The 27179-nt window shown below is 36.7% G+C and overlaps 1 protein-coding gene across 8 annotated transcripts; it reads right to left on the reverse strand.

The window, feature by feature from the left end:
• Positions 1–988: 988 nt before the first annotated feature.
• Positions 989–27117, reverse strand: LOC113060593 (ena/VASP-like protein). Of its 8 annotated transcripts, none has more exons than XM_026229642.1 (14): positions 26612–27117; positions 12519–12687; positions 12051–12228; positions 7247–7304; positions 6490–6545; positions 4807–5613; positions 3345–3607; positions 3125–3228; positions 2999–3035; positions 2869–2914; positions 2339–2399; positions 1724–1784; positions 1558–1615; positions 989–1466 (listed from the first exon to the last, which is right to left on the reverse strand). In XM_026229642.1, exons 1-14 carry the CDS (start codon positions 26614–26616, stop codon positions 1429–1431), a joined length of 1941 nt encoding a protein of 646 aa, XP_026085427.1. In that variant the 5' UTR covers positions 26617–27117; the 3' UTR covers positions 989–1428. The 8 variants fall into 8 exon arrangements, with proteins under 8 accessions (XP_026085427.1, XP_026085424.1, XP_026085423.1 ...); XM_026229639.1 differs by lacking the exon at positions 26612–27117 and adding an exon at positions 23865–23980 and having other exon boundaries at positions 3345–3604; XM_026229638.1 differs by lacking the exon at positions 26612–27117 and adding an exon at positions 23865–23980.
• Positions 27118–27179: the final 62 nt, after the last annotated feature.

Raw genomic sequence — 27179 nt, forward strand, 5'->3', positions numbered from 1 at the left:
GATAAAAAATCTGTAAGTGACTGACTCTGTTAGAAATCTTATAATGGGACACATTTGGATCTTCCAACCATACAATAATACAAATACAAACCTCAAAAACAACACAGAAATTGGTCACTGAGCACAAAACCAAGCTTCTGCTAGCCATTACAGTCCTCTGACCTGAACCCTATAGAAAATGAGAGGAGTGAACTGAAGAGGAGAAGCTGGAGGGAAGCTGGAATCTGAAGGGTCTGGAGTGATTCTGGATCAAGGAATGGTCTCTGATCTCTTTTCAGGTGTTCTCTAACTTCATCAGGCATTATAGGAGAAAATTGACAAATAGAGGTTTCAAAAAATGTTGACTAAAAGGGTGCCGTTAATTGTGGCCAATGAGTATTTGAGAAAAAATTATATTTCATAATGAAATTTCTCCCCCCATTTAAACTTCTTATTATCATGATCTTATTATGAAAGGATACATTTCTGTGTATTTTTTTAAATAAAAGATTAAAAGGATTAACAATGCAGATTAGTTTTCACAGCCCTCTTTGATCATATATATATATATATATATATATATATATATATATATATATATATATATATATATGTATGTATGTATGTATGTATGTATGTATGTATGTATGTATGTATGTATGTATATATATATATATATATATATATATATGTATGTATGTATGCATGTATGTATGTATATATATATATATATATATATATATGTATATATATATATACACACACGCACATATAAATATATATATGTCCATCTCTTGAGCTCATTGATAGAGCATCCATGTTTAACCTCATACCTCAAAATCAGTTAAAACAAAGTTCCACTGAACTTCTGCATTGGCCAAAAAACAAACAAAATGTCTCAAACCGTTTCAACTGTGGTAGTTAGCTGACAGTTTAGCACAAATGTGTGCAGTTTGTACTTAAAACCAAAGAATAAGAGCATTAATATAAAATATAAAAGGCTGTTGTCCAACTTTGTATCTCTCTCATTTAATATAATAATACAATTCTTAACAATAATAACAATGACCAATGAAACGATAAAAACTTAGAAAACAAAACTATCTTCATCAATTTCCAATGAGTTGACTTTAAGACTTGAAAGAGCGAGAGCAGCAAGCTGCACAGTGGACCGTCTCTACGTTCATACCGGAGGAAATAGAAAATTCAGTGTGAAGGTCTATATTTCTATTCGCTCGTTCATTCACTCATCCCTACACACAATCACTCGCTCCAATTCCTTCTGTTCCTCAGCTTTCCCTTGTCCTTTTTGTATCTGCACAACATTTCTGCAACTGAATTCTCCATAGCATTGCAGATATGCTGTGAGAAAACACTTTCATGTGCGTTTTCCTGTACTTCCCCGAACCTTCAGTTGTTGTTTGTCGTAGTCGTTGACATTTCTAAAGACTACGTGGAGCCAATCCTCAGCAGTTCCCTTCTAATGGCTAAACGAAAAAGAGAAAAATGTTTATCGTTCTCAAGAACTGAAAAGATTCATATAAAAAAAAAAAAAAAAAAATGCATCCTAAAACTTACCATCAATGATTTCTTCTTTTACTTTCTGCAATTCCCGCACAACCTCCTCCAAGATCTCCTTTTGAACACAACAGATAGGATCATTGTTAGCAGGCCAGTCTATCCTCATTTTTTACACAATACACATCACAATAATATGCCTTTTTGAAAAATATTCTGAACTAACCTGTTTCATTCTGTCAAAGTCGAATGACTCAGCATCACTGGTGTTTCCGATTGGTTTTGCCCTGTACAATGTTCATCATAAATATTTAAATGCAATTTGAACGATCAAAAAAGTACCTGCAAGTCGTGTTTGCTGATTAAAAAAAAGTGTAGATATGTTAAATAATAATATTGTTTTTTGATGCAATCTCAGTTTTTATAACCGGTTCATTTTCAGAGTTCAAAGAGGTCATTTTCTATGTGTTTACACAAACGTTCAATGCTAGCTTACACAAAACAAAAAAACCTACATTTTGTGGTTGTCAGAAAGCGAGCAGAACCGGCTTTGTTTGCATTTAGGTCATTCCAGGCTCGTGTTGCCCAGGGCTTTACTTCCTTAACATGACCATTTGTACTGGCAACCGAGCAACAGACATTTACTCACACATGCAAACTCTAAGCTTGATAAAATCATTCATTTCACTGCTCTGGTGCAATCCAGCGTGGAATGCCTCAGCCAATGTCAATTTTAAAGGAACCAAATGTTTTAAAATAACAAGAAGTCAAGAGACAAAGAACTCGCAGAACAGAGTGAGAAATGAAATGTTTACTTAACAGTAAATCTGTTAAAAAATACCTTGACACAGCTGAAGACTTGTCTGCAGAGTTGGCTCGTTCCCATGGCTTCTTCACAGGATCTGAGAAAAACATTCAAAAACATTTTGTTTTTGCTCACCAAACCTAAATACAGCTCATAATTTACCTAAGAAAAAAATATATGATCAAATAAATATATTTCTACCAAAAGGTTTTTAGCTTTCTGAATATCCTATATATTTTGTTTCCACAAAAATACATTTGTTTTCAAAAATAATAAATGTATCTTGATCAGATCAGCATAATAGAATGATTTCTGAAGGAACACGTGACACTGAACACTGGAGAAATGGCTGCTGAAAAATCTATTATAAACAATTATTTTAATATTATTTCACAAGGTTAGTTTTTACTGTATATTTGATCAGAAATGTAGCATTGATGAGCATTACAGACTTATTTTAGAAATATTAAAACAATTAACAACCTCAAATTTCTGAGTGATACTGTATATACAGTATAAATTGCTAAATTAACAAAAAATAAATACTTATTAATTAAAAACACCACCTGAATTTTGTCCACGAGAAGATGAAGGCGATCCATTAGACTCCTCCTGATGTAAGAAAATACACAATGAATGGAATTGAACAGAACACAATCAGTGTGCGTTTAGACAAATAGTGTACAAAAGTCATACATTTTGACCGTCTTCTGGTTTCTCTGAGGCCTTCCTCCTGCAGAATGACCATATTTAACAATCAATATGTGAACTTCCACAAGTCATGTATCATTAGTTATGGAAAAAAAATGGAGGCGTTCTGACCTCCGTGCTAAAAGGGCATTCATCTCCTGCATGAGACCTTCTCCACCTCCTCCACTGCCTCCACTGGAGCGATTGGCATCGTTCTTGCTACTGCTTTCCTCTGTCTACAAAAGATTAAACATGAAATAATTAGGCAGCAAGATACTATTATTAAACTTTTTGCATAAAAAATGAAATATGTGAAACATGTTGAGGTTTGAGAAAGATAAGTGGCACTCACCCGCTGAACTTTTCGCAGCTTGGCACCAGCTATAGCTGCAGCCAGACCTGACGGAGCAGATCCTCCACCAGCCGGCAGTGGAGGAGGGGCAGGAGGGGGCCCTATGGAGGGTGGTGGAGGCCCGGGTGGAGGCGGTCCGGGTGGGGGAGGCCCAGGAGGGGGCGGAGGGGCTGGTGGACCCGCCATGGATGCTGAGGTAGGGGGGTGAACAGGAGGGGTGGATGAGAGCATGGAAGGATGACCCGGTGGAACAGGAGGACCTGCTGGAAGAAAGGAACGTATCACTGTTGTATTCTACACTGAGTGCCTAATTACAAATACACTGCAATGGGAAATATTTGTATGGAACCTTGTTTCCACCACTGAATAAAAAAGAAAAAAGGCATTTGTGACTCATCTCAGAATTAAGTTTACAATCTTCCAATTCTTACTTTTTTCTCCCCTCAGAATTCTGTGATATACCTTGCAAGAATAATTTCCTGCAATTCTGATTTTATAACTTAATAAGAACATTTTTTTTTTAATTTTATTTTTTATTCTGTGGTAGAAACAAGCTTCAATGCATTTGTGTTGACCTAAAGGTGATGTTGTGCATCACTAGCTAAAATGTAGAAAGCAGAATTGCAAACGGGAAAAATCAAAAACAAATTCAAAAGTGAAGGCTCAGTAATAGTTTTATTCCGAGGGGACGCATTAAATTGAGAAGTCATTGTAAAGACATTTTTAAAGCTACAAAAGACTTAAAATAACTGCTGAACTTTCTATTGATCAATGAATCCTGAAAAAAAAGTATTAAAGTTTCCACAAAAATGCAGCAGAACTGTGTTTGATTAAATTAATGCAGCTTTTGGGAAGCATAAGAGACTTCTTTTAAAAATCTCTTAACAATCTTAAAAAAATCTTACCAACCCCAAATCTTGCACAGTATTGTATATTTTTTCTATATGAAAATTATTTCATAAATTCACAAACACTGGGACTTTTGGTTTGTCGTTTTCAACATTATTTTTGATGCCTCCGAGGTTTATTTGCAAATTTGACAAAACCTCATCCATGTCAGCCAGCTAGATAATATTATCTTGGAGACAAATCGGCAGAATTTGCATAATACATCACAGAAAACCAAATGTTTAAATTTGCAAAGTATATATACAAGTTCAATGCACGTTCAGTGGAGCAACAAAAAGGACAAGTGACACTGGTCTGTCAAGTGGCCCAAACACTCTCACACTGGCCCTGGGTCAGCAGACCATCCTTAACACTGGCGGGCCAGAATTTGCATATGGTTTCAGTAAAAAAAAAAAAAAAAAAAAAAAAAAAAAAACGTACTGTTCACTTTTTGAGACGGTTTTTGAGATGAAAATGTCAACAGCCCAGTTCCCCCGGAACAGGTGTGGGAAGACTTTTGGTGGTGGGCAATAAACTACAGAGGGGGTAGCTGATGGGGGTTTGAAATACTTACTGCTGGACGCTGTGGCGTTCTGATAAACAGGAGAGGGAGACATCTTGGGTGTTGCCCCCTCACACAGACTAGTGTGAGAGGTGACTGTGGTGTTGAATGGGGGTGTGGCCTGGTACAGCTGCTGCTGCTGGTGGAGGGCAGGGCCTTGGAAAGGCTGGCCAATGAGAGGGGGCAGGGGGGACGATTCTAGTATGGGATAGTGTGGGTGCGACAGAGCTCCAGAGGTGGCCAGTAAAGGAGGGTTTTGATACTGGCAGTACTCCTCTACTGGGCCACTGGACGACTGTTGGTGGTGTGTTACAGTCTCCAAGTGGGATGTTTTAACAGGAACTTTGGAGCCACAGGATGGGCCGTTGTTTAGGGGTGGCAAGGGGAGAGCGACAGGCAGAGCAGGTTGTTTGGCTGGCACCGCCATTATAACAGGTGGCGATGCTGTGGGTAATGGAGTGTACATGTGGGTGGAAGACCATGTGGCATGTTTGGGGTCCTGGTGAGTCATCGGAGGGGAAAGAGGGATTTGCTTGACATTGCGAGGTGGAGGGGTGATACCTGGCTGCACGGGGGAGAAAGCAGAAGCCAGAGAGGTGGAAAGCTGGGAAAGCTGCCGTGCCTTTTTTCGAGGGGAGTCCACAGTACGGTAGCCACTCTCTCGTTCCTGGGATGAAGAGGAGGTGTGGGAGGAGGGTTGCGTGGGGTTAAAGTGAGCATAGGAAGGGGGAAGAGTGTTAGCCCGATACTGTCTGAGGTCATGCAGAGTGTTTTCGGACTGAGAGGCGGATGCTGATACTTTAAACTGAAGGGTGGAGACTGAGAAACAGAGAAAAAGACAACACAAATGACAAACGAAAAGAGAGCAACATGACAGTGATGAAAATCAAGCATCAAAGTGTACAAACAAACTTAAAAAGATGAAATGTGAGCGAAATATACGATGTTGAAAGGATTCTGTACGCCTTGTAAACAGGTGAATCTCACAAAAGCATGTAGATCAGATTTTAAAACAACGCCCTCCCAAATTCTTGTATGATAATGTATCCAGATGTTTAACATTTGAGATATTTTAAACAATGTTGCTTGTTCTCAATGGTGATTCTCATTTCAAAAATTACTAAAAGTGATAAAAGTATTCAGATTTTTTTTTAAATATAAATGTTAATAGAAAATATGCATGATATGCATTTCTAAATAAATAAATAAACAAAATGTAATAAATACATTTTAGTTCGTTGTCACGTATAGATACAGTATATGATAATTGTCCTTAAAACCTGATTATTTTATATATCTATTGATTTTCAGTAAAACATTTTTTCTTGATTTTAGATTGGGCATGAAATGATATTTCAACATGTTCTTGACATGTTTCATGAGATTCACCAAAACAGAACTCACAAATGCTGTAATGGCGTTATGAAAGGTGACTGTCTTGGCTGAACTGATGCTGAAGCAGGGGCGGAAACAGAAAGAGAATGTGTGTGTATGACAGAGGATGGACAGCATGTGCTGTTTGGACTGGGGATCTGTTCTGTCGCCGGGGAATTTGATATTCCTTAGCATTAACTCTTCTCCAAACAAACTGAAAGGTTACTCTGTGGGTATTAATGAGTGTGTGTTTGTGTATCTTAATTGCACACAGTGCAGTCTCATATCATATTCCACAGAGGTGTGGCATCTTTAGTCTACCTGCAGAGCCAGATGTTCGTCGTTCCCTTTCCATCTGTATCTGGTCCATCATTTGCCTAGGAACAAATGTTAACTCACTTAATGATGTTGGGCAAAGAGACATCTAAACACTCTCAATCCACTGTATTAAACTGACACAAAGACAAGCTCCATTAGAGAGTAAACAATCATGTGTGTTCATACATTGTTCAGTTCAGCTCGGTAGGTTTTTATAAATGCTAGGCTGTATAGTGCATCAACAGAGTGCAGCTTTTCATCTGTCCACCGGAGGGCAGAATCCAATCTAAACAGCAGTTAAGAAGTGGTCTCAATCCTCCTGACAACAAATATTTGAAGGGACTAAAAAATAGTGAGAATTTTTTCATTATTATTATCTAATTAGTAATTTTTCACAAAGGTAACTGACTGAACACTACACTTTCAGACAAGTAATGTTAAAAAAAGTGCGTCTCTAGTGGTAACCCATTGAAATGTAGTTTTTGAATTGGTTTCCCAAACACCATCTGCTATTGGTTGCGCAAACAGATAGGCCTTTGATTGAGTCACTCTTGCTTAAACAGGATTACTCTGAAGGTACCACAGAGAAAAAGTGTTTACACCTTTCAGGGGAATCAGAAGGAAAAAAAATCATCACACACTTCACTTTAAAAAGAGAGCATATGGTATAATTCAGGCCAATGTGACCAATGTTTAAAAGCTTGATTAACATCTGACAGATGTCTCAGAAAAAGTAAGTGTCATTAGAGACGGTCCGCACCTCCTCTGAGCCTCGGCATCATCTGTCACCGATCCATTCTGACGATGTGCTCCTGGCCCTGAAGAAAAGAAAAGAATTGCACCTCATAATTTAAATATTTCATTTAACTGTCCCTCTGGAATGGTAAAATGTGTGTCTGATTGCTTTAATATATTCTGGCACCTCAAGGTAAACTTGTTTATGTCATGTGACATTTGTTGTACTCCTCTTTGTTATGTAGTATTATTTAATACTGAATCTATGTTTAATACAGTATGGTTCATGCTTTTCTTTCACCTCACTTAAATTTGCTTGTGATTTTCACAAATCAGGCCATGTCACAAAAACCTGTTTATCCGTCTAATCTGACTACTAAATTGACAGGTGAATGAGTTTAGTTAGACATATGACCTTTTTCTTCTCCCAAACTTAGACATCTTAGTGCCAAATTATTAAACTATTTCAGTCCAATAAATCAATATTATAGTCCAAACATATTTTGCCAATAATGTCAAGTCACAATCTCCGACACCTTATTACTGGTAGAGTTAACACAGTCATTCGCAAGCCACCATCACCGTTCTGTTGAACTTGTTATAGGGTGTGAAGGAGCTCTGCTAATAATGTAAATGCCTCTCAGGTTACAAAGATGATGACTATTTATGTCATATGACATTCAGGGACTCGGTATGGGACATGATAGCTCAAGGGAGGAAGGAAGGCCCTTCTGTTCAGGGAAAGATGTGGTTGATAGGCACCATCAAACATAATTGAGTTTAGCCCATCAAAATCTAAACACTGTAAAAAGTGTGACTAAAACCAAGGAAAACTCCTAAACCATAAAATGTTTATAATTATAGTTGTAATAACCATCATCAACTTTCAAAATTATACTGACAGCCAATCAGAATCAACCTTTAAAGATCTTGAACACTGAAAGTGTGTGAATAGCCCTTAAAGACACTTTTTGTAAGTTTATCAATTTAGTGACTACTTTTGCCACAATACTGTTATGCATTTCTTAATTATGCTTCTCAGAAATAATTCAAGTTTCATTTTTTGCATATCGCAATGTTGTCCTAATGTCTTGATTTTTGTAAAGATCTTAAAATCCCAACGCTGATTTCAAAGTATTTTTTTAACCGTTTTAGAACCATTTAGCATTAGACATCCTATCTCAATGTCACTGCAACACTGAAACAACAACGGACACTATTTCGACCACATTTCAATATTGAAGGTCGATCATCTGCTGGCTGAGACAAAGCAAACAGCAGCAGCGGATGTCCTGAAATAACACAAAACACACTGATCATAGTGGCAGGACCTGATGAGACTTTAAAAGAAGAAAGTCATTTAAACAGAAACCTCAGGCAGCGCACCAGACAGAGTATCATAAACAGCACAAACTACTAAACAGTCTAAGTTATTATTATATAATAAGTAATAAATAAAGTTCTGTTTTATTAGTAAGTGAGGAAGTAATGTATGTGGTTTCTTTAAACAGTTATTGCAGATTGATAAAAAAAGCATGATAAATGACACAAGATGCAAATAAAGCAGATGACAGGTGGGACATTTAATGATAAATGATCCGTGTCCTTAAGTTGATTATGGGAGCAGCAGTCTCACTGAATTTAATGCCAGCGAGCAGCGTCACATCCTAAAATACTGTTAATGACTAGGCCTATTTACAAAAAGGACACTTTTTTTCTTTTCTTTTTTTACAGTACGCACACATTCTATTTCAACATCTAAGTGGGAAAACAGATTGTCATTGGCACAAAAATAAAATTTTCAGCAGGACTGAATATCATGTCCCCCAAGCAACAGGAATGGGAACATGTTCATACGTCACGTAAGAGCAGCATTTCCCACAGTGTCGCAAACATGCAATCCACCTGAGGTCCTGTCTGCAGCAAATGGTCCCATATCATCTGTCCCTATTATAACAGACACCATACAACTGCTAAAATATCTAAAAGTAACATCACATTGATTTCATACTACACATATAGATAAATCAGTCAACACAGGACCACAGTAAACAGACCAACAGCATAAAAATCGCAAGATCAACCTTCCTTAGAATAAAAACAGATATGTGTTTCAGATAAGTGTGGTCTTAAAGCATGAGATGCTATCAGTTCAATAAGAACTTTGTATTCTTATGATCTGTCTAAAATAGTAAGGGAAAAAAAATTCCAATGGAAATTGAACAGAACTCACCATTCTCATCATCAATTTGCAGACCATAAACCATTAATCCAAACCCTGCTGAGCATTCTGGGTAATGCATAAATGCTATTTGCTCCACTGGTGAAGCTAGACAATGTGGCAAGTATTTCCACCTTAAGAATTTAGACCAAGAAGTGCATTAAAAATCTTCTTATGAAGACTTTACTAACCAAATATAATTCTGTGTGCTCTGGATTCAATCATAATGCGTGATATCAATTAAGCTGTGCACTTTGTAACCGGGCAGCATAAAAAGGAATGATATTAGTCCTGATCACGTATCTCTCTCTACTGCAGGTTGTGGAGGTGTAATACACTGTGTGATTTATTTCATGAACTTGATTAAATCACTTGCAATAGCAACATGCTGATACATGGCTGCAGTAGAGTGTATTAAAATGGTTGGCTCGACTGATGCTGTATAAAGTTAATGGATTTGTAGTTTTAAGTGCATCTCAAGAGTCAAATCTGGAGCTCTGGATGTTATTGTGATTTATGGTTAAATAACTAAAATGCCTTGGAGTGGAAATCCCATGCAAATATTGAGATTACTTTGTTTTATGACGCAAATACCATTTCATTTGGTGGTTGCAGCGGCGGAGTCGCTTTGTACCAAATACACATACCATGGTGATCACTGAGCTGAAATGATGATCAAACTGAGATAACAAGAAGTGGAAACACAGATAAAATCTCATTGGATGACTTTTTTTATTTTATTTTTTACAAACCCTGTCATTTTCCTTTATAACACACCTCTTGCATAATATAAATCTGTAGTGTATTTTACAGTTATGTATGTATTAAAATCTGAACCAAATTTGAAATAACATTTCATCACCGTTCTTCCTCTCATTGGATGACTTTTTTTATTTTATTTTTTACAAACCCTGTCATTTTCCTTTATAACACACCTCTTGCATAATATAAATCTGTAGTGTATTTTACAGTTATGTATGTATTAAAATCTGAACCAAATTTGAAATAATATTTGATCACACTTCTTCCTGAACTCACCAGAAATTCAACTGCACTGAAATAAACACTGTATGCACATGCACAAAATGTATTTGATTTTGATGTGATTTTATTCATTTATTTTTCTTCAATTGAAGAAATGTTAAGTTTAAACATAGCCATATCAGTCAAGCACTAATGATAACTGTTCAGAAATACACGTCACGTCAAACCCACTACAGTAGACCTCCCAAACCTGCAAACGCCTCATCACGAGCTTCTGACAGTAGCTTCCACAACCACATCCTCCATCAAAGACACCACAACAGCCCATCCGAGGCATCACATCACATTATTAAACCATGCGCCTGAATCCCCAGCCCTCAACACTACTTACAGCTGAGTTGTATTACTGTGGAGCTGATCCGGCGGATTGGCGCTGGGGAAAACTCCGGGCCAAGCATGGCTCCACGGCCCTCTCAGGTCCCTTTACAGATATTTATAATGGTGCAGTTTGAGCTCCACTACCAGGTGGGAACCGGTAATAACAGTCAGGACTCCGTACAGGTGGGTTCAGGCAGGTGCACAGCAGCTTCTCTCTTTTCTGCATGCTGAGGTGCGAGCAGCACTTCTAACAACCTCTCTAATTTACTCACCCCAAAAAGCAAGTAACATGCAACACCCATGGCCTGAGACTGTTTGGCTCCGTGGATATTTTAACCAGGGCTGAGCACCAATGGTAGAAGCCCCCTCCCCGCCCCCAAACATCTTATAAGTAGCAGCAGCCTGAAACCAGAGAGGCCTGTGTGCTGTTCTTAAATAAGAGTTACACTACACTTAACGGTCCCATGGATAAGACCCAAACAACAATATTCACGACTACTAGTTGGCATCCCTTACATGAAAGTTATTTATTTTATTTTTTTATTTATTTATTGGCAAGTCCTACACTATCCTATGCTCACCAAGGCTGCATTTATTTAATCAAAAATACAGCAAAACAACAATTTGTGAAATGTTATTACAATATAAAATAACCTTCTATTTTAATATATTTGTTTAATGTAATTTATTGCTGTGATGCAGCATCATAACTCCAGTTTTTTTTCTCCCAGAGATCATTTTAATATACTGATTTGTGCTTACGAAACATGTATTATTGTTATCAATATTGAAAAGAGTTTAATATGTTTGTGAAAACCGTGCAACTTTTTATTTTTTTTCAGGCTTCTTTGATGAAGAGTTCAAAAGAACAGCATTTATTTGATAGATAAACATTACAAATGTATTTAGGGTCACCTTTTCATCAATTCAACTTGATTTTTTTTTTTTTTTAAACACAAAAAGAAAAAAGAAAACTAAAACCCTGGCAGTGCTTTACCCATGAAACCATGGGTAAAAAAGAAGTAGATTCATACAAACTGTCATCACAATTAATTATTCCAAAATTCTTACTTTTAATGCCTTCCAAACCTATGGTCACAGTGTAATAAATCTGAAATATAACTTCTTACATCAAACTAATTTAAAAAAATGCTAATAAATTACAGAAATATTCCAAGTAACACCTAACCAAACACTTTATAGTGGGGCGGCGCAGAGTTCAAAAATACAAGGTTTTGTAAATTACCTGCATCCTGAGAGCTCAGGACATTGAGCGCAAACAGCATGGCAGTGGAGAAGGTGGTGGCCTCCTCTTTGCTGGCAAAGTTCAGCCCGTAAACTTGCCGCGCATCACGCCATTGGTGGAAAGTTGGCGTGGCCTGGTTATATTTCAGACCTTTCACAATAGAGTAGTTTATAACGACCTAGAAGAGTGACGACATGTGGTTATGGATCTGCATCTGTGACATTTTCTCCCTGTAATCAAACCATTTCAAATGCTCTTCAAGGGAAAACCTTTCTCAGGCCAATTATGCATAAATGGCATCTTTGACAACCACGAAAAAAGAACATTTCAGATTTTAAGAAATACAATAACACAAAATGTACATAAGTAAATGTGGATGGGACTGTGCAACTGATGCACACACTGTGTACAGTAAGATCATATCACACAGTGTCTTCTCTGGTTTGTTGTACCATGTTAGTATCTCACCTGCTGGTCCTGTAGTTTGACTCCCACCACACGGAAGCTGTTGCTGACAGTGTTGTGGTAGATGTTGATGCGGCTGAAGCCCTGCTGGCCCGGTTTGACTGGAACCCATTTTTTGCTAGCGTCATCATAGATCATCACAGAGGCTCGGGCTTGACATATGCTCTGTTCACTATGAGAAAGAAACAGGAATGCTAGTTAAAGATTCACTGTTTCACAACAAAGACCACGACGATAAATTACGACACAGGACAATGAAAAACAGATGTCAGACTATTACCAACAAAAATAATACTCCAACTTGATTCTGCAACATTTTCTGTGCACGTGTGTATTTGAGAGTAATATTTAGCTGTGCGTATTCGGTGAAAGATGCTCTTAAATGGTCGGTGACATTAGTTTCCATTGTTTGTTCCAAGAAGACTAAAACAGACAACTCTCCAATAATGCCTTTTGCCATTACTGTGGTATTATGGAACAGTAATTGTTGCACTGTATTTGTTTGAAGACACTTAGCAAGGTGCGGGTTTGTTATCTGTACTAATAGTGTGATGGGCAGATAAGAGTGAGACAGGAATGTACCCGTGTTGACTGTTTGATATGAGGCCATGGTTTAATTAAACACAAAGACATGCTACACTTTTGTTCCTTTATGTTTCTAATTAAATAGATTAAAACAGGTATATTAAATAATTTTGGATAATGTATAATTGTTTATTAATATAATGTTTATTTGTTATATATAGATTTGTTTTGTTAATTTATTGTTTAAAATCAAAAGTTGTATCTTTTAAGGTTAGTAAATACACTGTGAACTAACATGAATATATTTATTAACTAACAATAACGAAGGCTAATAAATTAAGTTAAAACATATTGTATGTTCACTGTTAGTTAATGAGACTATTGTAAAGTGTTATCCCATAACAAGCCTATTCATATAAAAATAATTATATTTATATATTTAAAGACTTAATTATTTGTATAGTTAAATAGTTGTTTAATGCTTTTTTATGTTTTTATTAATCTCAAAGTATTGCATATTTTTAACAACACTGTATTGTTTTATAAATAATTGTCATTAAAGTATTTTTCTGATTCTGAAGTTTCACAAATCCAAATCAGTTCTTGTTTAATTTTAAGTAAAGGCTTGTGGTTTACTCTGTGAGTCAGATTCAGACTGATTCAGTCAGTTCATTCAGTGAAGGATCCAATAGACTAATTCAAACTTGTGACTGTCTTTATTTTATTTTATTTTTTATTTTGTGCACACTGGACTGAAGCATTGTGATCAGTACAAGTCAACTTATATTCAAGCCTTTCACAAACTCCAAACACCTCAAGAGTTTGCACATGTTCACTGAAATGAAGTAAAACACTCGAGCACTGACTGGTTCACACAAAGAAGATTTGGTTTCCTGTTGGTGTGCTAACTTAAGCTAGGCAGATTTCCACCATCACACTCAACTCCCACAGAAACACCCAAATCCAGCCACATACACTCCTTCCACCCGCCTGTATAACTGGAAGAGCAGCAGCGCATGACCTAACTCGAAATAAAACAAAAAAACGATTCATAAGATAGGGCCATTTGAAACAATACACCTGAATGAATAAATCAGACTCAACGGCTCTCTGACATTATGCCAAAACAGAGAATTCACACTCAACTCAGCGAAAAATGATGCATAAATGGACCATATGAAAAGTGGTTTAGTGGGGGCTGGACTACCGAAGAGAAAAAAAACCCATCATAAAGAAGCAACCTTTTATGAGAAGTGAAAGAAGTGAGTTACAACTCCGCTCAAATATATATATGCTTTTATATCTGCACAAGGCTGATTTTTAAAATGTATATTGTGTATATGTAAAATGTATGTAAATATATATAAATATATTTTACTCAGTCATGGATGAATGACATGAAGAACTTCTGGAATATACCGGTACATTCTCCATTTAAACTGCATTTTGCAGGATTCAAGCACTTTTTAATGAGCTTGTATTAACTGCATGAAATATTTACAAAACATACAAATTAAAAATGTATTTGTAACAATGCAAGACAATATAAAATGTACTAGCAGAGACAAAAAAGGTTATTAAAAGGTTATTAAAAGGCTGTGAAAAACAAATTAGGTCACCAATATATGTCCTAAATATTATATTATATAGCCAAAAGGATAGATATTTGAACATAGTTTGAACAGTTTTGCCTCAAAACGTCACTAAACTTTACATTTTGCACTTTGAGTAAATCTGCTACAGTGCCTGACGGGCAAGTGGCTGAAAGGAGGACACGCTGAGAGTCTGAATGCTCCACAGATCTAATGCTTTTACTCCATAAAGCACCACTATGGGACAGGGATCTCCTGGGCCTTCCAGCTATAACCCCATTAGCCGAATGCTCTCTAATGTGAATGGGAGTGAGTAAACATGTATATTTTTCAGCGTATGTGTGATGGAGTGGGCCAAAAGCACCTGATCTCGTAAGGACACTACATGATTGGTATGGGAACTCCTGTTGAATGCATATGTAGTTCTCACACGTCGCCAGCACAATATAATGAAAGAATGTTTTCTGATGGCTCGCAGAGTTTGGGAGAGATGAGTGTTGCTAAGCGATGGCGTGGTCAAAGCCATTGTTGCCTGGCAGATTGGTGTGATCCGTTCTGCTGAACGTGCTGGAACAGGCCAGACTACACCATTTGTCCATCGCACAGCACTTTGTAGAATGATGAGTATTATTTGCCTTTTATAATGAAATTGTTTGTTGAGCTCTAAACTGTTCTGCACACCTGTGCAAATCTAAGCACGTTTAATTATATGTGAAAAATAGGAGCGTAACAAATGGGCAATGTTTTTTATGTAAATATACACACACACACACACACACATGTTGGTTATTCAATCTACATATTTTAATCAAACATTTTTAGGGCTGAAACGATTCCTCGAGTAACTCGAGTAAATCGATTACAAAAAATGATCGAGGCAAATTCCTCTGCCTCGAAGCCTCTTTTAATTTTTTTTAATCTCACGTCAGGTTCTTTCGCAATGATTGTTTTAATGTGACACAACGCGTTTACGTCACCCACAAAGCGGAAGGAGACACAAGCGCTGTGTCTGAAGTCGCATACTGCAAGGAGACAGCAGTGTTTTGATTTGAGGGCGCGGGCAAACATAAAGAGAACGTCGTGGTGTGTGTCCACTGCAAGATCGAGCTGGCATTCCACAACTAGGGCCCTATGATTTCCGCGATGCGGAAAAATGCGGAGGAAATCGCAGAATCTAGTCATAAAAACGGAATTTACAGTTTAATGCGGAATGGCACGGAATTTGCCAAATTTTGAATGAATTAATAAAAAATAGGTCATTGCACTTACATCAAATCACGTTATGGACTAATCTCTGTAAATATTAAGCCGGAACAGTCTATTTAAATATGAATCCTGCATGTTCTGCATGTCTGTGTTAATGAATGGAGCAGAAGCGCGTCTTCATTCATTAAAAACACTGAAGCGCGCGTGACGCTCCGGTGAATTCAGCGTCTTTCCTCTCACTAAATAAGGACGTGAACACATGAACAACATCTCCAGAACTGCTCCGACAGTCACTTCATGAGCATTTGACCGTTTGATTTGAGTAAAAATAATATCACATCACATACACAGAACTGTACGTAAAGGTACGTCAACCCGTCAAAATAAAAGTCCGGTTAAAGACTATTGTTCAACAGAATGTACATAGCCTACTACTAAAAAAAAAAAAAAAAAATTAAGGTTTAATCACACAACATTTCTTCCATGTTTTATTTTTTATAGTAAATCCCCTTTGTTTACTAAAAAGTTAAGTTTGCTTCATTTTTAATAATTAAAAGATAAATTAAATTAAATTAATGTTGTATGTGTTTTAATGTTTAATGTTTTAATAACAAATGTTATTTTTGATGTATGCATTGCATTCTATGCATTTAAAATATAAAAATATTTTTTTTCTAAAAAAGGAAACTTAGTTGTTCATTTTAAGAGACCCAGGAGTCTTATTTTCTCTTGCATAATTAATATTGCACTTTAATTAAGCAAAAACACATTTTATCCGATTACTCGATTAATCGATGGAATTTTTGGTAGAATACTCGATTACTAAAATATTCGATAGCTACAGCCCTAAACATTTTAACAGCAAACTGCAAAACTCGCTGGACTGTTAGAAGTCAACTAATTTAACTAGATTTTTTTTTCTATTAAATCAAATTGACTATAAATATGTTTTTATTCATTAATTTTTTGTTTGTTTTATTTTAAAATACAATAAAATATCAATTTAACATAGAAATAGAAGGAAGGATGGATGATTTTTTCATTTTTGGGTGAACTATTCCTTTAAGACCAATCAACAATCTACTAGAATTCAGGAAACTCATCAGCTAGTAAATGTTGAAAATAGCAAGCCAAGATCCTTTGAGTGTAAATGCCAAGATGGTAAAAGAGAAGGGCAAGGAAAGCTGTTATCGGCCAGAGACTCCAGTTGATAAGCCGCCATAATTAATAAAAGCTGTGAAAAGCCTGGCATTTCCCATTTGGCTCCAGCCATCATCACTATCTCAGCGAACTTGGTCTCCACTCGCCCAAACTCTGTCTCAATAACTGAGAGACAAATAGAGAGAGAGCGAGAGAGATTGAAAGGGTTAGGCTCCTTTTAATCTCATATTAAAAAACATTTAGTCTAAGCTCGAGGCCAAACACAAGGTCTAACTCTGCTTATGTCTGATCACAAGATCTTCACTGCCTCATTTGGCCTGATTTCAGTGGAAATAATTGGCTCTAAGCTGATAGAGGCTAATGCATCTGGATATATGCCTGGTTGTAACACTCTTCACCGTCATTTGAATGAATGAATGAATCTAAAGTAAGTAAAATATGGAAGTCCCCTGTTATTAGAGTGTGGGAGGATTGAGCTGAATTGACAGAGAGTTTGTAAGGAAATGGGGAGGAATTTTTTTAGCTTGTAACCTAGTAATCGTTTTAGGAAGGGTGGAACAAACTAAATCTCTGTCTATGAGTGACACTTCCCACTCACAGGGAGCTTGTGAGGCCTAAGAAGCTGGACTACAGGCTGACTTCCAGAAAGACTTCCTTCAAGGCCACAATCTAAATTACCAAGGATTTAGCGTCGCCTGCAACACAGTAATCTCAACATTGAGGAAGTGAATGTCACAGAGCACTGAGGAGAATTTAGCCAGGAGCAAAACTGGCCTCTGCATAATCAAATTAATTCATGTCAATTGTACTGGCATACATTAATGATAACAATAAGAGACCAAATTACACATGAAAATGCAAATCCTCTGATGGCAAAACTGAGCAAAGTATTATGCTGATTCGGTGCTCAAGTAACATTTCTTAATGCTGCTGAATATATTTGTGGAATCTGTCATTTTTCCAGGATGTTGATATTGAAAAGAAAGTTCAAATATTTTGTAACATTATAAAAGTCTTTACTGTAACTTTTGATAAATTAAATGCATCCTTGCTGAGTATATGTATTTAAAAATAAACCTTAAACATTTGAACAATTAGCGTATGTCTGTAGGAAGATCACAAGCTAGTAAACCATGAAAGGCAACACACATATTCTTTGCCATGACAGCAATCCAAGCATGCATTGTAGCAAGTTTTGTTGAAAAGAAATAATAATTCAAGATGCATAATAATATACCACTCTACTCTTACTAGAATCAGCAACTAATGCCACAATTTATGCTAATGTAAATATTATCTTAATGTAGTAATTCTTTGTGTATTGTTCAGTGTTTTTTCACAATATTAAACATTATTATAAAAAATATGAATAAATATAGAGCTGATTATCATTATTAAAATAATAAATTATGATGATTATCCTATTATAAAAATTGCTGCTGGTCCATAATGATAATACTGTTAAATGCAGGTAAGACTTTGAATGTGATTTATTCAGTGACATTGCTAAATAAATGGCAGCATTGGCTTGGTGTCCCCACACTACAAATACAAATGTGTGTCAGCTCCTAAAGCACATCACTTAACTTCAATATTGTATGTCGAATTTACCATCCCCCAAAATCCACATCCATACACACACATCTTCCGCTACAGATACAATAAAAAGCAGTGCTGAAGGCCTAATGGGCTTTATTTTTGCCTATGAATTAAAGTGCTTGAGTGCTCTGCAAAACTTTTCAGGAAGGACTGCTAAGTTTATACTGCCCTGGCAGTCTCGGCCTAATGGTTAGAGAAGGGGTGTCAGACTCAGTTACTGGAGGGCCGTAGCCCTGTAGAGTTTAGTTCTAACCGTGCCCACAGCACACATATCATGTAGTTATCAAATAAGCCTAAATGATTAGATTAGCAGGATCAGGTGTGTTTAATGAGGGTTATATCTAAACTGTGCAGGACTGTGGCCCTTCAGGAACTGAGTTCGACACCCTTGGGTTAGAGAGTCAGACTTGTATCTGTTATAATATCGGTTATCATATATGTATCTGTATTAATCGTTATAATACTTTCTGTAAACATTCATTTCTTTATTTAACCATTCTATCTGTTTATCAGACAGACTTCTATACGTGTTAGAGCTTAACAGAACTGTTAACAATGATGAAGAACAAAAGAGAGAGTGAGCTCTTGTGTGCGCTGTCAAAATAAAAGCCTCAAAAACATCAGCTTAGCAGAAAAACTTATTGGCCGATAGCGGTATCTGAAAAAATGACAAATATCAACCTATATATTGGTTGACCACTAGTCACATCACTTTCATTTATCCTAAACGTTGTCATCTGTCATTCTCTATGCTCCACATTTTTTTTAAATGCTCACAGTTAAGCATTCTCAAAGGGATATAATCGGTTAAATCTTGCTAATTTCACATATGGTTTTGGAGGTTTTGAATGTTCTCAATAGAGCTGTATAAGGCTATAGGCTAAGAGCAGATGCATGTCTTGTGTTTTACTGCTAAAGGTACTATAGAAACACTCACCACATCGCTTCAAGAGAACCACTGGACCGAAAGCGAACATGTCCCCTAAAGCATCTCTTTCTTTAATAACAACATAAATTAAACATGAGCCCTCACACAACATCTTCACAGAGTTTCAATATAAGCCAACCCTTCACAATAATTTATCAGTGTGCAATACTAGTTCACACTTTTTCCAGACTGATGGCAGGCAACCCAAAAGTAATCGCAGGTTTGTTCTAAAATAACTTTATATATTCTAAACACTAATAAATAATAATTTGATAGATATTTCAAATATTTATATAAAGTCAAATAAATTTAGACAACTATTTCAGACAATTAAGTGTATATTTATGCCAGGAAAATAAAGAGGATTATCAACTTTTAAAAGGTGGAAGAAAATGCATCCCATATCTGTTCTGTTGACATTAAAGGACATGCGTCCAATCAAACACAACAGTATTTTGGGAATTCATCTGTTATTTCATATAAGCTAGTCAAATGAAACTTGAAAAACATATACAAAACTACACATGATAAAATAAAATATTACATAGAGTACATTAAATATGGATACAAGGATATACACAATTTGTGCCGACTACAATATGATTATTTAAGGAGATTAACATTAGGCCAACTGAATATTATATAATGATATGATATTTAATATAAATCAATTTAATGTCTGGTCTTAAGGACTTATTTTTGTACTTCAGTGTGATAAAATTTTGATACTGTTTTGGTTCACCACTTAATGTCCTGAAGCAGAACCAGTTCAGATCCACTGGTCTAGATACTGTATGTGGATTAAGCATAGTCTGCATATACAACGGTTTCATTCAGTTCATTCCAGATTCATGCTAGCATCTAAACATAAGCAAGCAGTCTCCAAATGATGATATTCACGCCAAAAGAAACGTCTTCAGACATGTTCTTCAAACATTAAATGTATTTAAACCTTGCATTAGGTTGCTGATGTGAACAGAACATCACACTGACCTGATTTTGCATCCAGTCATATGAAGCCCAGAGTCACTGTGGCTCTGTGGTAGGCAGAACTGGACAGAATGAGCATCCATCTCTCCAACACCTCCACAAAACAGATCTGTGCTACACTACTGGATCTCTAACCAAACCTGCTTTAATTAATCTCAAACAAGTACGTAAAATAGACCTGATGTAGTACAGCACAACAGATGTGGACTTCCATCCAAACAAGCTTTAAATCATCTAGGAGCCGTTCCAAGATTAAATAAGCATTTTCAATAATCCCATCATATCCTCAAAAAAACACAAGTGATAATCTCTACTGTTGTTAAAAAGTGAAGAGAAAGTAAAAGCAAAGAACAGAAACAGGTTCAACAGTGAGTGAGTGGTCAACATAGGGCCCCAACCCAGGTCTCACAATGGGACGTAACGGGACGGCCTGACTGTGGATGTGTGTTTTTTTGTCTTACACTGAGGGGGATTACTTTATGACACCCAACCCCCCAACCCTGCTGTGACAGAGGAATTGAAAACAACACATTGCTTCCAAACACACACACACACACACACACACACACACATTTCATTTACTATTTTGTAGCAAAGATGGCATACATTTAAACACTCATGTGGCCAAAATGATTGACCAAAATATTTTGGATCATTTTTTTGAGGGTCCAACTTTTTTTTTTTTTTTGTTCCAAACCTGTGTGAGTTTCTTTCTTTTGTTGAAAACAAAATAATTTAGCAAACCAAACAGTAGCAGTTGGCTTCCATAATATATGGAGAAAAAATACTATGGAAGTCAATGGTTATGGTCAACTGTTTAGTTATCTACATTTTTTCAAAATATCTTCTTTTGACCTTAGCAGAAGAAAGAAATTCATACAGATTTTGGAAAGACGTAAGGGTGAGTAACTGATGATGCAATGTTTATTTTGGATGAACAATCCTTTCAATTAATGTTTAAAAATTTAAAAAAATCTGACATGAAGACAAGATATTATTACAGGCACCCTTTAATATTAATATTTAAATAAAGAACTAGACAGGCAACCTAAAAAAAAAATGTTTATAAGACTATTGCAGACTATTATAGTTATAGACTTATTTGAGTGTTGAGTATTAAAATAATTTAATTAGTTAATTGATTATTAAATCATAAATTAAATGAAAACAAAATTAGCTTTCAGTAAAAAAGGTTATATATATTATTATTATTATTTTTTTTTTCATTATGTAAATAATTTATTAAAGCTGCCCAGTAAGTTCACACACAGCAAAAGAATCTGAAGAGAGAGGAATGACTGCTTTACATTTACCTCTTATTAGAAATGTATGTGGCAGGTCAGAAAAAGGACGGTCAGCAAGGCTGTGACTGACACACATTAAAAGAGAAACCTGAGCACACACTACCCATAGGTCAGCATTTCTTCACTCAAGCATGGCTTTCAAAGAACTGATCAAATGAGAGGGTTCAGCACTAGAAACGCGTTCACTTTAAATGGAGGACATAAATCATCTGAGATCATATGAAATACAGAAATATGAGATATAGAAGATATGGAAAGTGCTGTATTCTATTAACCCAGAAGAAAAAATGGAAACGGCCGTAATGGAAAGATCAATTATAGACTGGTAACTGTGAACGATCCCAACACTATGGAACATAAAACATATTTACACACCTTATTTTATACTCAATAATCAAAATCAAACTCAAAATTGATCAATTACTCTTAAAAAAAAAAAAAAAAAAAAACTCCTGAAATTAGGAGGAAACACACTCGTAAATTTTAAGAGCTGCTGCTAAATTTCCACGTTAGGAGCAACTTTAAGCCTTGAGATTTTGGTGAATACAGCCCCAGGCTTTTATTACAACTGACAACTTCTAAGAGCAGGCGAAACATCTTACGCAATAGAGAGACGTGCAGTTCAGTAGAATAAGCCTAGACATCAGATCTGAATTTTGAGCTAGGAAGCAGTTTCTTTGGTGATGATGAGTGGACAAACGGCCCGAACCCTTCCCCCACATCCTGGTCACTTTACACCAGGTGCTGGACACTCTTAACTAATCCTTATCCTTAAAGGAACTTACTTTGAATTAGCAGCAGTGCGCCAGAAATCAGAAGCGAAAATAGGACTGTACTAGGTTAAACATCGAGACAAATATAGAAAGAAAACAGCCCGAGGCGGAAAGAAAGAAGAAAGACCCGTGTAGTCAGTCTGGTTACAACAAATATTTAAGGATTGCCATGTTTACAGCATCTAACACCACGAGTGACTTGTTGTCACTGTAAATACCTTTCAATTTGTCTCAAAATAAAGAGCTTTAATGAAAGAGTTGTACCACATGTTTGGCTCTGCTTTGGATCAAATGCAAGACATCCCAAATTCAGGCTCAACCACACTTTTGTCCCACATGGCACACTGCTCCAGCTGGTGTTGACTGCCTGCAGCGCTTCCCAGTTCTGGAACATCACATTCTTATTTCATTTTAACTATCTTGCCTAACCCATTTCTTTTCTGGTTTGAAGTCTCGGTTAAGTCAAGAAATCTCAAAATATTCCAGCTCACGTTTCAACAAACATCTCTTCTCCATGCACTTCCACAATATCCAAATTTATTCCTACAAAAATTGAGCACTGTACACTGGTAAAACATCATCTTGCCCTAAAACTGTCTGCAGGAAACAGTGCTATAAATGCAGATTGAAAACTCCAAGCCAGTGTCCTGGTTTCTTATTCAAACCCATGTTTTTTTTTCAAGATGCTAAATGACTCAACAGTAAAACATGGAGTGGGTCTGGGACTCCTGCTATGTAGTTATTGAACCCAAGCATGTTTTTGTAGATTAATAAGCTCATTCCACTGAGGGAACGGCTGGTGGGGGGAAAATGGCAAAGTTAACACACTAAAAGGCACTCGGATTGTCTGAAAGCATGATTAAGCAAACACAGGCTTTATTATTCAAAGTGAAATATCCGGTAATCCTCAGAGGAACTCAGAAAACAGGCTAATAACAAAAACTACACAGGACAGCTTCTTACCCATAGTCATCAAAAGAATACATATTGGGAAGGTGAAGCTCCGTAGACATCAAGGAGAAAGAAAATTCCTTACAGCCGGATGAAACAAAAAGAAAACAGGGAATAGGGGGGAAAAAAGACTGTGCCTACATCATCCCTCATCCTCTCAGCTGGGTAACACACAGAGCACATTCATTTCTGAGATATAATAATGCAAGAACAGGGAGTGTGTGAGAGAGAAAAGAGGGTGAAGGAGGGAAAGAGAAGAAGTCGAGAGAATGAGAGAGAGAGAGAGAAAGGGAAGCATGTGACAGATATGGACCAGTCACCTTGTCCTGCTCACATCCATTCTTATCCACTCAAAGGATTGGAAGGCGGTCTGTGCCTTAAAGGAGTCTCTCTCCACAACAGAAATACAGCAGAGAAACAGCCACATGATCCTCACACACACACACACACACACACACACACACACACACACACACACATTCTCATTCATGCAGCTTTCCAGAAGAAACAAGAAGGCTGCATTCAGAGTGATTGAGTCAGACTTGCTCTTGCAATGATTCATTAAAATGATTCAGACTAAAACACTATGAGATTTATTTTTATTACCGGTCATCAGTTCCCAGGTTTTGGTTAAATTGTGTAGTGATGTTTGATTAATTAATTAATTTGTTCCTTTATTTTAGGTAGACCATGGCCATTTTTGTAATATCCCCCCACCCCACACACATACATACTACATATACATACTTTGGCTCAATGAAATGTAGTGCCATGCTGTAGTAGAAATGTGTTTGTGCTGGCAGATGAGGCTCTTTGTTCATGGAAAACGAGGGAATGAATCGTGACAGCTGGATTTGATACCTCTTCGGGGTCTCAGATAAATTACGCAAGAGGAAACACTACAAGAAAATACATTTGCTTTAGCTCGACAAGTCAAAAAAATGACAAAACATCCTCGCAGACAACAGCGTATAAATCAAGCATAACTGACAACTAGTCCAACTGAAGTGAGACTAATGCTGTGTAGCATTCAGATGTTTACACAAAAACAGGATCTTTTATATTCTGTTGACAATACGATTGTGCGACATGTATAATTCACCTAATCAACTGTTCTCATCCCTTTTTTACATACAGCTCATTTCATACACTCACCGTTTCCTGCCACAATGGGAGTGAAAGCTTTAACCTTCCCATATTGAAGCATTACTGCTAAAAATAGCCTACATTGTGAAGTAAAGACTTTTGCATAGGGAATCAAGGGTTGAATAAATCATTCCACTGAACCAGTTGCTCAGTTTCCTGCAGGCAAGAATGCAACCCGGTCCAGCACACTTTAAGACTTCCTTCTAGTCCAGACAGAGAGAGAATAAAGAAAAGCAAAAGCAGACACATGCAGAAGACTTCAGAGAGGCTGGAATAAATACACAAACTTGTATATATTGATGCTGATTTACTCTCTTCCATCAAAGTGTTTAATAGCTTTTATGTACACAAGCTAGTGATTTCAAAAATCCCTAATAAGGGATTAAAATCAACTGAGGAATTGCACTTGAGAGAAAATTACTTTAACGTTTCCCATAATACTCTATAATTAAAAGAAATAAAGAAATAATTTGTTTTAATGATTTTCATAAGCAATCAACAATTAGCACAATGCATTCCATTACTGCATTCAACTAAAACTATAAACATAAACCTTTTTTTTTTTTTTTTTTTACATTTTCTTCATTTTGAAGTGATTAATGACGTGTTCACTGTTACTGTGATTTGCATTTGAGATACAGTAGATGTATTTGTTGCCAAACCACAGCTAAGCATGAATCCAGGAACAGTCATTACCAGACTGACTCGGAGTCTGAACACACCCAGTGAAAATACTGCACGGTGGAGACTTGCGCGTGTTCTGCTCCATTCACTTTAGAACAAAATACTGTATGTGGTCACGTTAACTTCGGAGGACAGTTTAGTTAAACTTGTCATGTACATCGACTTCAAAGCACTGCATCTCAGCTCACAAGCGTTACACACCCCAAACACCGTCTCTATCAACACAAAACCGCTGAAGAATCTGCTCACTCATGAAAGACCTCAGCTCGAGCATTCAGCATTCTGAGGGTCCGTTTCTAGGCGTGTCCTAACGAACGTGTGAATGAATAAATGATTCACATGAATCTTTTAGGTTAATGAATCGTTCCAGTTCACATTCCATTAACGGATTCATATTTTCAAATGCAAATAGGACGAAGCACACCGCATTTCAGTGCAGACTGTAAATAAGCATTTAATTGTTTGGGCTTTCTTAAGGAATATGAATATTTTTTCATTAAATGATTCACTATTTTGATCTAACCTAGACTAAACTGAGATATGCCGTTTGTAGGATCGGCCATCGAATCGATCTGCTTTCATTTGTAAAGAAAACACTTACCACAATTAATCCACGTATACAACAAAAACAATAACGATAGCTGTATAACCCAACACCACATGTATAACCATAACGAGGAACGGTATAGTTGGAATTACTTTCAGAACGATTTTTCCAACCGCCTTCAAAGAGTGAGAATTTAGTGTGGACACAATTATTGGTGTTGATGTTAATATATGTATCGTTATAGTTTTCCTTCATTATGTGAACACTATTTCTGGCGTTTTAATTGTTAGATTTGTAAATGGTATTGAAGGCTAAACAAGACTTAACTCAAAGGTTAAGTGAATAATTTCATGATTCACATTAAAAGGCCATTCGCTTGTCGCCGCCTACTGGCGTAACGGTGAAACTTCCACAAAGAGTCACTGAAAGAATGAGTGAATTAATCTTTTCAGTGAACTGATTCAAAAGATTCAAGTCACTGAAAAGAATCAAAATCCCCATCGCAAAGTGGCCACCCAAAATGCTGTCAAGGTAGGGAGCTCTCAAGGTTTGAAACACACCCAATGTCAGTGATTAACAGTGTCAAGTGCTATATAATACATAAATGTATAGCAATATATATACATATATATCCAATGCATTTTGATGTATAAATGAATACATGCAGTGTCAACACATTGGGCTGCTTACCTCATTTTCTGATGATATCCCAACGAATATATGGATGCAATAAATAATTTAAAAGGTGAAAAAAGAAACTTAGCCAAGCCTATGTATGTAAAGCTATCGGTGCATAAATATGTATTTTAATGAGTATAAATAAAGCACGTGTATTATTCTATAAAACAATGGTCAGCTTGAATGTATATTCCCATCCAGCGATGCACAGTCAGTCCTCGGATCAAAAGCAATGCAGATGTCTCGAAAGATCTACAGCATATCTCTCTCTGTCACCACAGCGGAATAAAACATATCCCATGTTTAGCTCATGGTCGCGCCTACAACATCGATCTGTATTGCGGACTGCAAACGTGCACTGGAGTTGCCATTTTCCTCCACCGTGTAATGACAATGAGAAAGGAGCTTATCGGGAGAGTGTAAAAGCAAACACGCAGAACAGCGACCACTGGTGGCCAATATGCCGCATTGCAACGTCCTCTGAGCCCTGCCTGCTTGGCCTCATTGGATTACTTTTATTCCTCCTCTTCCTGTTATTCATGCTCATTTGGTTCTGTTGTATAAACAGGCATAAACAAAT

The sequence above is a fragment of the Carassius auratus genome, chromosome 42, assembly GCF_003368295.1.
Source record: "Carassius auratus strain Wakin chromosome 42, ASM336829v1, whole genome shotgun sequence".
Classification (NCBI taxonomy): domain Eukaryota; kingdom Metazoa; phylum Chordata; class Actinopteri; order Cypriniformes; family Cyprinidae; genus Carassius; species Carassius auratus.

Excerpts from the sequence above, each read along its gene's own strand:
- LOC113060593 (XM_026229638.1), bottom strand. The coding sequence starts at position 23,971 with ATGTGGCTGTTTCTCTGCTGTATTTCTGTTGTGGAGAGAGACTCCTTT. Across the intron at positions 12,688-23,864 it reads ATGGATGTGAGCAGGACAAG|TGAACAGAGCATATGTCAAG; the intron begins GTGACTGGTCCA and ends TCTTTCTCATAG. Across the intron at positions 1,467-1,557 it reads AAAAGAAGAAATCATTGATG|CCATTAGAAGGGAACTGCTG; the intron begins GTAAGTTTTAGG and ends TTTTTCGTTTAG.